A 15164-nucleotide genomic window follows, 5' to 3' on the forward strand; every position below is an offset into this window, starting at 1 on the left:
ATGTAAAAATGCACTGGACAGACACGTTTGACTGTTGCATTCATGCCTTGCAATTTTTCTTCAACGTCTTGCACATGACACAGCATTCTAAAAATGAAATGCATCAGCATTCAAATACTCAAGTTGCATCTCACGTTTTTAAATGCAAAATTGTGATTGGACCCTGAGGTCCAAAGAATACTTTTTTTGTCTGTGTTCCGCTCCGATCTTGTGCACAACGTAATTTTCACTCCAGTAATGTCTGTACATGCTAATCAAGAAAAATGGGATTCCTTGTTACACAAGTCCTTTCATGTGAAAAAGAAATAAGCACACATCACGATTCAAATGGAAAAGCTTTATTACCCACAGCTTTTTTACAGTGTACAGGTGTAGTGCATTAAGCTTTAACGTGTAAACTACTCAGCAACTTCACTGGGGGGACAAGTAGTGTATTCACCATCGCAACTTATACTTACATAAATTATTAAATATCTTATTTGGTAAGATTATACAAATGGGCAGGAAGAAAATAGAGAAGTCAGTGTGTATCATATGCCCACTACACTATGAGACAGAATGGAGAAACGCTGCACAAGTAACAAAATATTCATCTGTTTAGTATGGCGTGTACTTTGCATTATACATGTAGCCTTACATAACAAAATAGCAATAGATCATTTGTGAAAGATAGGAATGTACACAAAAATAAGGTGAATAAGAACACAAGAACAGAACATCTACAGCATTAATGTTTACAATTACTGCAAGAACACGGATGCATGTACAATCCCACTAAAAATGAGGCAGCGCTGATGGTCACGGCGTACTTCTGCCAACTTCTTTTCAAATCAAGCTTCAATGTTCATATACAATATTTAAATTCTTTTGCCTCTCCCACATTATGGTTTAAGTGATACTGCTATTATATGAAAATGTCCAACTCGACAGCATATGGCAGGTTTTTTTTAATAACATTTGAAAAGAATGAACAAATACTGTGTAAGTGCAGATCCAAACATATTTGGCAGCGCTGATGTTATAACAGCATGAATACAGAAATGCATTTTTTTTTCTTTCATTGTAATAGGTAGTGAGCATAAATGGTGTCAGCCAGATTTAAACCATGCACAAGATAATGAATCAGCACTGAGGGGTATATCATGCACACGTAAAGAGAAATACATGAAGCATGGGCTGAAAGCGCGTCATGCGTGTTATTATCAAAGACATGAAAGAAACAACCAACAACTGTTACAACTCTGGTTGCCTCCATATTGTTTCGCTTCTCATCAAATCACACTGTAACAGTATCTCAGAAGACAAATCTAAGAAGGATCATGTTAATAAAACTGAAAGGAACAGGTCACCCAAACTTCTGTCATTATTTACTCACGGCAATTGTCGTTCGAAACTACGGAGCCCTGCACATGACGTGGCCACCATTAAATAATTTGCTTTTAGATATATCATGGCCATGAATTAAGAACTCGTTCACATTTATTTATTTATTTTTGTGCTTGCAATGGACAGGGCAGTAGAGATTGACAGGAAAGTACAGGCTGGCGAGAGGCGAATGGGATCGGCAAAGGATTTAGAGTCTGGATTCGAACACGGGTCGCCGGAAGCGCACTAACCACTAGGCCATAGGTGCCAGACCCCACGATTAATTAATTCACTCCCTTGTTTTAGTAAATCGTGGCCACATTGAACTAATTTGTTCCTTTGTTTGGATTTATCTATTAAGGGAACGAATAAGTTAAACGTGCTGACATATTATTAGTAAGTTATGGAAACTAATTGTTGGCCATAATGTACATATTTTTTCCAGCATGTCATGTGCGGGGTTCCATATCAAATCCATATGATGTTTTATTTTTCAGTGGAACGCAAAAGCAGAATTTTTGAGGAATCTCAATATATCTCTATACTATACAACATTACGTCATATTGAACAACAACAACAAAAAAAACGTGTGTGGAATATTCCAAGATTTATGAAGCCATATGATTTTTTTTTTTTTTTTTTTTTTTTTTTTTACCAATATATCACATGTATCATCCACTCTGCTAAAGCTCATCTACATTTCATACATTCAAAAATGGTCTTGTGATTGTGTAATAACTGAACATAATACACAATTATTTAAATTCTTGGATGCAAATGTGGGCTAGATACTATTGTACAAATACTTAACATTAAGAATACTGCTCACAAGTCATTTTTTATTGGCCTTTTTGGAGCTTGGCAGTTTGTATGCAAATAGCTGTGGTAAGATTCTTCCAAAATGTATGTGTTCCAAAAAAAAAAAAAAGAAGCAACATATAGATTTAGACTGACATGACTGAAATGAGTAGAAAATGACGTTTTCCTTCAAGCACAAACCGCAGAGTGAAGATACTTTTTCATACAGGTCCCTTGAGGCATAATAAGTTACACATGCCAAACACCTACTAACAGTTGGCAATCTATCGTTTATGCATTGCTATAATAAAGATTGTTTTTTGAGGTCTAAACAAAGATATAGGGAAAGGCCTGTCTGACCGTTCCTCAGTAAAGTGCAAAATTCTGTGTAGTGCACACTAAAGGGCAGGCAGTGAGTAAGAAGGTCCACGTAGAGGAGGTGACTAGTTCAGATATACTCACTGCAGATGTGATTTAGTAATGCACTACAAGTGCGTCACAGTAACCTCCAATGAGTGGACAACGCCAGGAGGAATTTAGAGAAAAGTCCCCTGTAGAGAACGTTCAATAATTTTAAAAGCTTACCTCGAGTTTCCTCTTTTGGCAAAGGGCGTTAACTTTTTAGCAGCTTTTTAAAGTAGGCTTAAAAGTGTATTTGTGTTTTTCTGTAAGTTGGCAACACAAATCCATCCATTCTTTAGTGATCCAAAACATTTTCGATTCTTTATGGGCATTGGATCACGTGGAGTCTTAATTACAGCCTCTGGTGTAAACAATTCAGTTCAATTTTATCTTCTAGAAAAGCATATTTACAGGTATACACCTATTCATTTTAATCCAATACGAATGTACATAGCTAAAGAATTTTTATCATCCAGAAATGACTGGAAACATGTCACAACAGGGGAATGTAAAAGTTACTACTTATTGACGTATTCATTCAACAGAAACTATCTAGTGTCTAATTACCAACGAAATGATATTTTTAGACTGTTATGACTGCCAAGTGTTGTTGCCAACAAATGTGCTATACAGGGTAAATATAATTAGGTAATTGTTCTAATTACCTTAGACTGTGATTCTCTTATGAGTTATGTATCATGGAACACCTTCCGGTGACCTGAAGCTCTGCTGGATCGCATGGCTGATCCCTTCGACAAGTGCAAACATCACCGTAAAGGAGAGGTATGGAAATGACATAAGCTTTCCTGCAGCCATGGGGATCCCCTAACAAGAAACCAACTCATAAAACCAATCTATTTTTTGTGTTGTGGCAGGGCGTGTATGCTAGACTCAGTCATTGCGCGCCAAACGTGTGATATGCAGTCTAATCTTAAAGAAAACAACGTGACAACAAAAAGAGAGGTGAAAGCAAGCAAAAGGGACTCTCGGTCACGGCATGCAACACACACACACACACACACACTTGAACGAACGGCTCTTAGATTACTTCAGCTGTTTCTATGGCGCCCCCTGGGTGGCCACTGGTGCACAAGCAATACACAACACAAACACATTCCACTGGCTATGCCTCTAAGTTTGGCAGATACATTGCAGATCACTGTAAAGTGACAGGAAACTTCATCTTTAATGGCTGACGGCTGTCAGTGTGTGATAGTAATTTACGCTTGTTCTAGAAGCCACTGGAAGAGGCTCTTGTGGCCGCGCCTTGTGTCGCCAGCCTCGGGCTCTTCCTCGGTGCGACACTCTTCGAAGTATCTCAGCAGAGCCTGCAGGAGGTCGGCGACCCTGAACTCTCTCTCCCTCAGCCTCTGGGCCACAGCCGGCAGCTGGAGTCAGAGAAAAACACACATGAAATGAAGCTTAACTTTTGGATCGGAATCATCCTGATAGATTGTTAGAGTTGGGTGATAAAACATTAAAGTCTAATTAACGTAATGCTTTTTGATGATACTCTGGATATTTATGCATTTGAATATTTTAACTGAATCTATTTACTCAATTTGCATCATCACTCAAAAATGTTCACTGAAGACTTTATTAGAAAGAAACAAAAATATAAAATATCATTTAAAGTTTATATTCTGTGATATTAGCCAATTATATTTTATTATTTTATAAACTAATGCACTACCATTTAAAAGTTTGGGGTCAGTATGATTCTTCTTTGAAAGAAATGAATTCTTTTATTCAGCCAAGACGCATTAAATCGATCTATAAAGTTGCAAAATATTTCCATTTCCATAATGAGAAGAAATGTTTCTTGAGCAGAAAATCAGCACATTAGATGCGACTGAAGACTGGAGTAATGATGCTGGAAATTCAGCTTTGCCATCAAAGGAATACATTACATTTTAAAATATATTCAAATAGAAAACAGCTATTTTAAAGTACAATAGTATTAGTGTTTTTTTACTGTATTTTTTTGCGCATAGAGGCTTCTTTCAAAAACAATAAAAAAAATCTTACCAACCCCAAACTATTATGGTACTGTATACTGTTGCATTATGGTATTAAAATTCTATTAAACCTATATTTAATGTACTCATACTCTTAAGATATGAGACAAAAAGAGCTCAACAATGATATTCACAGCTTTGCTTAATTTTATATTGCCAGAAAATCACTGCAAATACTGAGTATTAAAGGGTTAGTTCACCCAAAAATGATTCAATATTTTTGATTCAATTCGATGGCTCAGTGAGGCCTCCATTGCCAGCAAGATAGATAATTAACACTTTCAGATGCCCAGAAAGCTACTAATGACGTATTTAAAACAGTTTATGTCGCTACAGTGGTTCAACCTTAATGTTATGAAGCGACGAGAATACTTTTTGTGCGCCAAAAAAACAAAATAATGATTTTATTCAACAATATCTAGTGATGGACGATTTCAAAACACTGCTTCATGAATCTTTTGTTTCGAATCAGTGGCTCAGAGTGTGAAAGTCACGTGATTTCAGTAAACAAGGCTTCGTTACGTCATTATGTTTCAAATTTTCAGTGTTTCACCACTGGGGGGAGTGACTTTGGCAGTTTGATAAATGCTCTGAATCACTGATTCGAAACAAAAGATTCGTAAAGCTTCGAAGCTTCATGAAGCAGTGTTTTGAAATCACCCATCACTAGATATTGTTGAATAAAGTCGTTATTTTGTTTTTTTGGCACAAAAAATATTCTCGGCGCTTCATAACATTAAGGTTGAACCACTGTAGTCACAAGAACTGATTTAAATATGTCTTTTCTGGGCATCTGAATGTGTTAATTATCTTGCTAGCAATGGAGGCCACACTGAGCCATCTGATTTCATCAAAAATATCTTAATTTGTGCTCCGAAGATGACTGAAGGTCTAAAGGGTGTGGAACGATATAAGGGTGAGTAATTAATAACAGAATTTTCAGTTTTGGGTGAACTAACCCTTTAAATATCGCTCTCCTAGGCCTCAATGAAATTAAAGAAACCTAAGGAAACTTTATTGAATTGACCTAAACGGTTAACTAGTAACTGATAACTTACAATATATAGTTCATAACTATGGTCATGCTTAGGCTACTTTCAGAGTGCAGGCAAAAAAAGTGTCCCAAATCGGATTTTTTTTTGCTCATATATGACTCAGATTTGTTTTGATTTGTCATAGTGTGAACCACATGGAATCTGATATTTTTTATTCTGATTTGGGCCACTAGCCACAAGTCGGATGTTTTGCAATGCGACCTCAGTCTGAACAGTCACATCGGAATTCATGTGACTTTAACGTCACTCTAGATTCATCACAGTTCACGCTGATAGGAGTCACTCCAAACATTTTATATACCAGTAGTTCTTTGGTCACTCAGTGAATATGGAAGACGGCAGCGAAGTTAGTCAGTGTAGGATTGGTGAGCTGTTATACTGATAAGTATTATGGTGACATTTCTATACAAGCAAAACTTAAGGAAAAACTGTACGAAAAAAACTTTGCCCTTTCTCCTTATCCTCTATATCACCTGCACTCAAATTCACTGGCTTCCGTGGCTCATACTTATCTCCTTATAAACTAATGCATAAATGCTCACTTTTGTAACCTCCGTGTTTACTTTCGTATAACAGCATGTCTTAATTATTGTTCTGTTGCACAAACGGTTAGTTCAGGATTGTGACCTGTTCACACTCAAACCTGATATTGGCCACATTTAAAAAAATAATGTGAACAGCCAAAAAAAAAAAAAAAAAACGATCTGAGCAATAAATCACAATTGAGGTTTGCAGTGTGAACGTAGTCTAAAACCTTATTCAGACTGTCAGTCCAAATCTGATTGTTGTGCATATCCGATGGGAATCCGATCATATTGATAAATGTGAACGGCAAAAAAGAAAGAAAAATCACATGAATTGAATTTTTTACAAATCTGTTTTGAGCTCCATTCATATGTGGTTTAAAATTCTATTCAAATTGCATTTCTGGAAATCTGTTTCATTCTGAACGCTCTAATCCGATTTTGCATGGTTTATGTCACTTTCTCATGCCACGTAAAATGTAAACATGTCCGACATTCTTATAGGAAACATGCTGAACGTCACTGCAAAAACAAGGTTGTGTTGTTGAGCTGGTCGAGCAGAAAGTTACAATACAATGGAGACATATTTTGAGACGACAGCACGGATTACAGCTACGCATACCAGCCTTCTGCCGCTGCCTCGGAAGATGTAGTAGTCTAGCTCAGTGGCTACATATTGTCAAGTTGTAAATAAGAAAACATCCATATTGCAAACTCAACGTTTTTTGTTGTTGTTGTTTTTACAGTATGTCCAAACGTTCGCCTATCCTCCATCGACCTCAAATGTGGCTTATCATTTGAAACATGTAATTAGTGGCAACTTTACACGACAGCTCGCTCTAACGTTAAACTAGATAAATGTGCGCTATTATTAGACGCACATCCAAGTGTTCATGTGAAGTGTGGAAGTTAAAGCATGTTTACTGCAAGGCATGGAGGCGCCGGTGCAATCACTTGCATCTTTCCTGATAACAGCAGAAACAACTAAAAATACTCTGTCATTTTCAGTCATACAGATAAGAGTGAAACACCATTCAAAACTGTAAAGGGTCCTTTATTTACTTTTATCTGTGTAAACTCACAATAACAAGAAAACGTTGTGCCTTTGTAAAATAAAGAAAACAGGATGCGCTTTCTGCCGTCTCTGTGAACTTGAGCGCGTCAAAAAAATAAACCAAAACTCAATGTATAACATTATTCACAAATATTCACAGATTATGTAATCCGTATGAAACGTGCATATAAGCACGTCCAGTACTGCAGAGATGACGAGTCAGCACTGTTGACAAATGATTAGTCACCTTTCAAATAAAAATTTCCTGATAATTTACTCACCCCCATGACATCCAAGATGTTCATGTCCTTCTTTCTTCAGTTGAAAAGAAATTAAGGATTTGACTTGAAAAACATTACAGGATTATTCTCCTTAAAGTGGACTTCAATGGACCCCAAATGGTTGAAGGTCAAAATGACAGTTTCAGTGCAGCTTCAAAGGGCTTTAAGTGATCCCAGACGAGAAATAAGGGTCTTATCTAGAGATACCATCGCTCATTTTCTAAAAAAAAATAATTACAAATGTATATACATTTTAACAATAAATGCTCATCTTGAACTAGAATTCTGGCAGTGTAGACACTGCTAAGTGTATTACTGCCCTCCACAGGTCAAAGTTTGAACTAATTGTAATATACTTGCACTAGCATATTGTATATGACAATTTAGTTCAAACTTTGACCTGAGGAGAGCAGTGATACACTTAGCAGTGTCTACACTGCCGGAATTCAAATAGAGAAGAAGTTCAAGATGAGCATTTATTGTTAAAACGTATAAAATTAAAAAATTTTTTAGAAAATGAGAGATGGTTTCTCTAGATAAGACCCTTATTTCTCGTCTGGGATCACGTAGAATGCTTTGAAACTGCACTGAAACTAATTTTGACCTTCAACCATTTGGTGTCCATTGAAGTCCACTATATGGAGAAAAATCCTGGAATGTTTTCATCAAAAACCTTAATTCCTTTTCGACTGAAGAAAGAAGGACATGAACATCTTGGATGACATAAGATGACATCTTGGTAAATTATCAGGAAATTTTAATTTGAAAGTGTACTAATCCTTTAATCTCTGCAGCCAAAAACACAGAAAACTTTCAATAAATTATTAAAATGTTTCGACAGTCTCCTTGAATAATTATTAGTTTTGCCGGTATGCAGTGGCAAGCTTTATGCGTGTGCTTGAGCACCGATTAGGTTATGTATTATATATAGGCAATTAAAGGCTAATTATTATAATTTATAAGGCTTATTAATATACATGTGCGAAACCAATGCAGAACCCAAACTGAAACCAATACAGATATTCCGAAAAATTAAAAGGTTCCACAAGACGCACAAATCAGATCTGAACAGTTGCGATAAACAGTGAGGACAGTCAGTAATTTTGATCAGATTCCAAACGGATGCACAAATAATATAATATTAGTGTGAACATAGTCTGTGTTCTCACCTGCTGGAGCTCCTGGCCTGAGAAATGGCTAAGCTGCATTAAAGACAGATCAGTAATAGAGGCGGCGATCCACTGGAGCACAGCCGTCAGCTGGGGGTCCACAGCCCCACCCTGGACATCGGTACTGACCACCAGCAGGGCTCTTTCTGCCTGCCCATGTTCCCTCTCCACTCGCACCGCTCCTGCACATACATATAAAACACACACACGTTCAGCTCATACATACACACAAAAACCATCACACCAAAATAGTCTACTTCAGCAGACCAGTTTCCCACGCTCTCTGTTAACAAGGCCAGACACAGAACTCTGCTTGAGCTCATCTGTTGACCCACATGGAGCCGGTCTGACAGTTAGACTACTAGGAACGAGGATAAATAGTCTTGTGGCTTTGACAGGGGCGCGTTGAAGGTGCTTGGCCAAGTAAGACCACTTTAAATGAGTGGCAGCAAAATAAAAGGCTAAAATTAGTTTAACCCTCTGGAGTCTGAGGCTGATTTGGGGCCTGGAGAACTTTTGACATGCCCTGACATTTGTGCTTTTTTCAGTTGTTCATAAACATATTAATGGAAAAAGTGTCATTACACTGTATTCAGCACAAACTAGGCTACAATAATATGTGAGGAACATGTATGTACATGTTTGTGTTTTTGAAGGAATAACATTTATGCGTGGTTGTTGAAAAAACAAAAAACTTAAGTCACTGAAATAAGGCCAAAAAAAGTATAATAAATCTGTGTTCATAAGACTTTAGGGTATTGGAGGTTGTAGACTAGAGTTTTTGCTTCAAAATTATGTAAAAATTATGCTGCCTACTCCTTCATATAAAACAATATATTGATTTAGTTTTTGTAAGACACTTTTTGCCAAGAAACACAGTATGCGAGGAGGCGTGAATCACCACTGAAAATGGGCCATTCTCACCTGAGAAGACAAAAGAATTGGATAGTAATGAGCTGAAATGACTTGCATATTAATGAGGCATTTCAGTCAGGTAGGCTGTGAAAAAAAACCTTCTGTGATGTCTCAAGCTCATTATGATATATGAAACATACAGAAAAATATTATTACAATATAAAGTAATGGTTTTATATTATACTTTAAAATATAATGTATTTCTGTGATGCAAAGAGTCTGAATATAGGCTTTTAGTTTAAAAGCATGCACATTTGGAGAAATATTGGATTCTCATATGCTTATGTCAATTTTCTATACAGAGGAGTTATTTTTATTTAATATTCACTGTCATTACTATGAGCGCTGGTGTTTTCAATTCATCCTTGAAGTCGGAGGGCGCTCTGTGCATTTTAGTCCACAAATTCATCTAAAAGAAGAAGAGGCTATTCCATGAATGGAGTTTCCAATACATACAGCAGCAGGAGGGCGCTAAAGAAACAAAAACTCATCTAAACTTCATCTGTAGAAGACAAGTAAACAGGAAGTAACTGCATGTCTTCTAGAGATCGCTAACCATGACTTTTACATCCAGATAAACACTTTTCAAGACAATAAATACACGATTGAGATAATAAATGCATGTATTGACTGAATTAGCGTCTGAATAGCGCTGGCTCCGTGGGCGTGGCCGCATTAGCAGATAATGAGCTGAATCACGGATTTCTGACATGGCTCTCTTTTCATACAGATTACATAAACAAAGAAGGTTTGTTTTCGATTTGACTTACATGATTTAAAACCTGACATCTTAACGTTTTTTTAGACATAAGTGTAATTTTTTTGTCATTAGTATTCACTAAGTTACAGTTCATTTTCTGAGAACTATCAGATTGGAGTTCGTTCAGAGGGAGAGGAGAAATCACGCATCATGTTAGTTTTCTTTATTTTACAAAAAGCACAAAATTCTGTTTTTACTCTGAGTGTACACAAATGAAAGAAGATATTCCACAGATTAAAATGGTGTATAACTCTTAATTGTATGTGCAACATTGACGGAGTATTTTGAGTCTCTTTCACACTGATAAGAAAAAAACCACGGTGGTATCGCCGGCGATACCGTCAGACCTCAGAGTGTTAACAGTTGAGGTTTAACATCAGACCACAGAATAAACGCTAGCATTGGAGGAAAATACAAAGAAGAGATATAGTTTTCATTTACCGCCTGAATCCTCTTTGGCCTCCTTCTCTTCAGCGCAGTCACTGTAAGGTGAAAAATAGTACAGGTGTAAGAGAGTCTTACTGACAGAATAAAGGGAACGACACAATGAACCACATGCAAGAGAGAGTGACAGCAGCTCCCAGCATTCCCATTTCTCACATAAATATTTAGGCCATATTTATGACGTGCCCATGCTAACAGATATTGACGCAAACGTTTTTTTTTTTTTTTTTAAACTGATTTGGTGTGGGGCATTAAAGCAAAAAAAATTCTATCAATATTTTTCAGATTTGCATATTTACATAATCTGAGGAACCACATTTTCTACTGCTATTTAGCTAAATATTGCTTAATTTAATACTGGCAAATAAATCAGCAGTATATTATAAATATTTGTTATCCAGTTCTGATTTGGATGGACATTTTTCTAGCATAAGTTTAAATGAAATGAGCAAGAATAAACATTACAATGGCTTCTGATCTGAAGGCCTTTATCAGTTTCCACGAAAATCTTAAGCAACACATTCTGTTTTGACATCATAATAATAAGAAATGTTTCTTAAGCAGCAAATCAGTATATTAGAATTATTTCGTGTGACAGTGAAGACTGGAGTAATGATGCTGAAAATTCTGTTTGCTGGAATTATATTTTAAAACATTAAAATAGAAAGTACCTATTTTTTTATTGTTATAATATTTCACAGTATTACTGTTTTTATTGTATTTTAATCAAATGTTGGATTGGTGCACATAAATACTTCTTTCAAAAACAAAAAAATTATCAACACAAAACAGTAACTGTACTGTATACTGTTACATTATTAAATAAGAGATGGTATTAAAATTCTTTTAAATCTATTTCAATGTACTCATACAAGTCTTTAGAAAATGTAATAGCCAAACGTAAGGCACATTGTGATATTCAGAGTTTTGATTAATTAATATCGCCAGCAAAATCACTGCAAACATAATGAATATTAAATATGTCTCCAAGGTCTCAAGGAAAAACCTGAATTTGACTAAACTATAAACTATTTATAAATGATAACTTGCAATATTGCCAGATAAATCAGCAGTACATTATAAATATTTGTTGACCAGCTCTGATTTGTTTGAGCAGTTGTTGTTTTTTTTTTTAACAAGAAGTAAACAATCAAGATACAATATCCGTTTCTGATTGTAAATTGAAGGGATTATTTTTTCCCCAGATATGCTTTTCAGATGTTTTTTTTTTTTTTTTTTTGATGTATGATTTAATGATTTATAAAGTAATCTCTGTTACTTTTGTATGGAGTGAGCCACTTTGAACTCAAATGCACATGATTCATGTTGTGGACCTGAACTCTAATGAGAATTAGGGACTGGGAAATCCTTTTTTCACTCAAACAGGAAGCATGCAGTAAGGACAGATAGTTCATTCTTTAGTAAATACATCACAAAACACTTATGAAGTCAATGACCCAACCCCAACACTTCCTACACCCACAATTCTACCAGCATGAACACAAAGATTCAATTGACTAATTCCAACCACAGGATGGAGAACAACAATGGGAAGTTTTGTTTCTAATAGGTAATGTCAGACACGTTTTCAGCACTTGCTGATAAAGAGTTGCATGACATCATGCAATAATTAGAGCCGCACACACTGGCTATGCTACACCTCTTTCCATAGACCAACCTGTCTGATGGAGAGAAGGACAAATGTTCTTCATAAACCTCGCCTTCTAAACCCAGACTGCTCCAGCTACTGCTGTTTCCATTACTGCTGGGGGAGAGAAAAAGAGAAACACTACAAAATCATTTCTATGCAAAACTAGAAAACCTACCAGGAGCTTTGTGATATTTTTGATACATTTGATATTTGTTTTGATATTAATTTATTTGCTCTGAAAGGGTTTAAGGCAGTGGTTTCAAACTTATTTTTTTAAGTTTGCACAGTTTAGCTCCAACCAGCTCCAACTCACACCTGCTTGGAAGTTTCTAGTAATCCTGAAGACCTTGATTAGCTGGATCAGGTGTGTTTGATTAGGGTTGGAGCAAAACTGGCCCTCCAGGAATTGAGTTTGAGACCACTAGTTTAAAGGGTGGTTTTATTTTATTTTTTTTTAATTCAGAAGAACCAGAATTTCAACCAAACACCAATCGTAGCCATTAGTTTCAAAATGTTTCATGCAAGATATAAAACACAGCAGAAAGGGGTCCTTGATTATGATTTCACTTTTTAACTTTAGTTAGTGTGTAATGTTGCCGTTTGAGCATAGACAACATCTGCAAAGTTACGACACTCAAAGTTCAATGCAAAGGGAGATATTTTCATTTACAGAAATCGCTTTTTAAGGACTACAACAAAAGGCTCTTAGGGATTACAATGAGCTTCTTCCTGGGTTGGTAGCATCACAAACCCCAAAATTTGACCCAGAGAGAGTAGTTGTCATGTATAGGTATGAAACAGCTTCACAAACAGCTTCTTTTCAAATACATAGTATCATCATTTTTGTGTTACAATAATTCAGATTATCTGGGATTAAAGTTTATAGTTCAGATATAAACATTGATGTCTATGGCAGAGATCAAAATAGAGTAAATCAACTTTTGAAAGAAATTTGAGACTTCAAATAAAGATTGTATTAATTACAATGTTACACCAGTAGGTGGCAACAAGTGACTGTTAAAAAAAATTATTTGTCATTTAATCATTCATTCAAGAGATTTGTTCAAAAACGCTTATTCATCCAGTAATAAAACAAGTTAAGTCTTTATAAGTGAGTCATTGAATCATTCATTCAAACTAGACTGCAGTAATTAACATTTTGTCAGAACCTCTAGTAAATTACATGTTACTTTGTTTAGTCGACTATAAAGAATCGCGAACTCTATTTTAAAAACTAAAATCGTGACTCTCAATTTATCTAGAATCGTGCAGCTCTAGGTAGAACTGTAAATATAATCAAGGCATTTAACTGAAAGAACTTGCTACCATGCAGAGATGTGATGACAAGTTTTAAAGAGTCAATTCACTGTAACTGAAGCTCTAAATGTAGAAATTCTAAATATCTGTATTAACACTCATATTCATTAATACTCAGTCATGAGACAAGAAAGGAAAGAAATAATAGTCTAATCAAACATATATAGAAATGTTGCTTCATTTTTGTATCACCAGCAACATAAAAATATATATTACCCAACCCTAACAAAATTAACTAATTAATACAGTACTTGAGCACATGAAACTAAAAAAAGAAAACTGTTAACTGTCATCTATATTTGGACACACTGAGAATTTATGGAGTTTCTAGGTTACTCGAGAAACACTGCCTCAAGCTGACAACCACACCTTTCACAAATATTTTGATACCTTCATGGTATCTTGGGATGTTCAAAACAAAAATTGCTCATACATTCAAACTTTTAGTTTCTTGGGAGATATTAAAATGTTGATAGAAATTGCTTCTATTGAGACACTGCAGCCAAAAACAATACTCAACAATGCTTGCCTTTGAAAGACAATACAGTGTGCGTCAGCTGTCGTTTTGACGCCAAAGACACTTACATTTTTCTGAGAATGAAAAACAATATCCCTAAACGCTCATCTGGACAAGGCTTTAGGTGTTCCTAAGCAATTTTGGAAAATGGTGAGATAATCAGCAACTCTGGTTTCAAGTAAATTGTAAAATGGTTTGTGTATAAAAGAACAATAAACGTTCTTCAGCAATGAGTCATACAGTAGGTTCTTCTAGTCTAAACCTAAACTGATAAAACTCAGACTCAACATGCGAATATAGTCAAAATGTTTCAGCTGAAAACCAATCATGTCTGCAAATGGTTTGAAAAACACACCAAAAGACATCTATGCAACGTATGGAACATCTGACATTGACACTACTTTTCAAACACAGATCTCTCCTCTACATATTGCATTGAGGGTTTGCAATGGTTAGGTCACTACAAATGCAGTCCTTCCACTTTTAATTCACAAAATCATACTTTTCACAATGATTAGAACCACATGCTTGTGAAAGGTGCACAAGAAAAGAAAGTAAAGTGCTTTGAACTTGAGTGTGCTTTTAGTCGACCAGCAATGCTTCATTTAATGTTTAATTGAACTATTCTATAGCTTGTGTATTGCTTGTAAGTGTGGTGGGACTTGTTCACCTGTCACTTAGATGGTGAAAGCTGCTGCTCTCATCTGGGTGGTCTTCTTCAAAACTCAAATTGGACCAACTTCCAAGACTGTCATCACCAACACTCAAACTAAGCTGTTGACTCACTGTTGACTCCGTCACATTGACGCCATCCCTTCTAGGAGTACTGAAACACAGAAAATCATCAGGAAACACAAAAAAAGTTTAAGTGATAGAATGTGTGTATGACGGTG

The 15164-nt window shown here is 35.8% G+C and overlaps 1 protein-coding gene across 4 annotated transcripts in view; it reads right to left on the reverse strand.

The window, feature by feature from the left end:
* Window positions 1-15164, reverse strand: part of akap11 (A kinase (PRKA) anchor protein 11) — a 52880-nt gene that overhangs the window by 19049 nt on the left and 18667 nt on the right. The window contains exons 8-12 of one of the 4 annotated variants that reach the window (XM_067408801.1): window positions 14942-15097; window positions 12465-12548; window positions 10784-10824; window positions 8668-8849; window positions 3791-3954 (exon numbers count right to left, since the gene is read on the reverse strand). In XM_067408801.1, the coding sequence (XP_067264902.1) occupies window positions 3791-3954; window positions 8668-8849; window positions 10784-10824; window positions 12465-12548; window positions 14942-15097 (627 nt within the window). Of the gene's footprint in view, window positions 1-3790; window positions 3955-8667; window positions 8850-10783; window positions 10825-12464; window positions 12576-14941; window positions 15098-15164 lie in introns of all 4 variants that reach the window. The other 3 variants (XM_067408800.1, XM_067408799.1, XM_067408802.1) reach the window with 3 other exon arrangements.

Source organism: Chanodichthys erythropterus, chromosome 14 (assembly GCF_024489055.1).
Source record: "Chanodichthys erythropterus isolate Z2021 chromosome 14, ASM2448905v1, whole genome shotgun sequence".
Classification (NCBI taxonomy): domain Eukaryota; kingdom Metazoa; phylum Chordata; class Actinopteri; order Cypriniformes; family Xenocyprididae; genus Chanodichthys; species Chanodichthys erythropterus.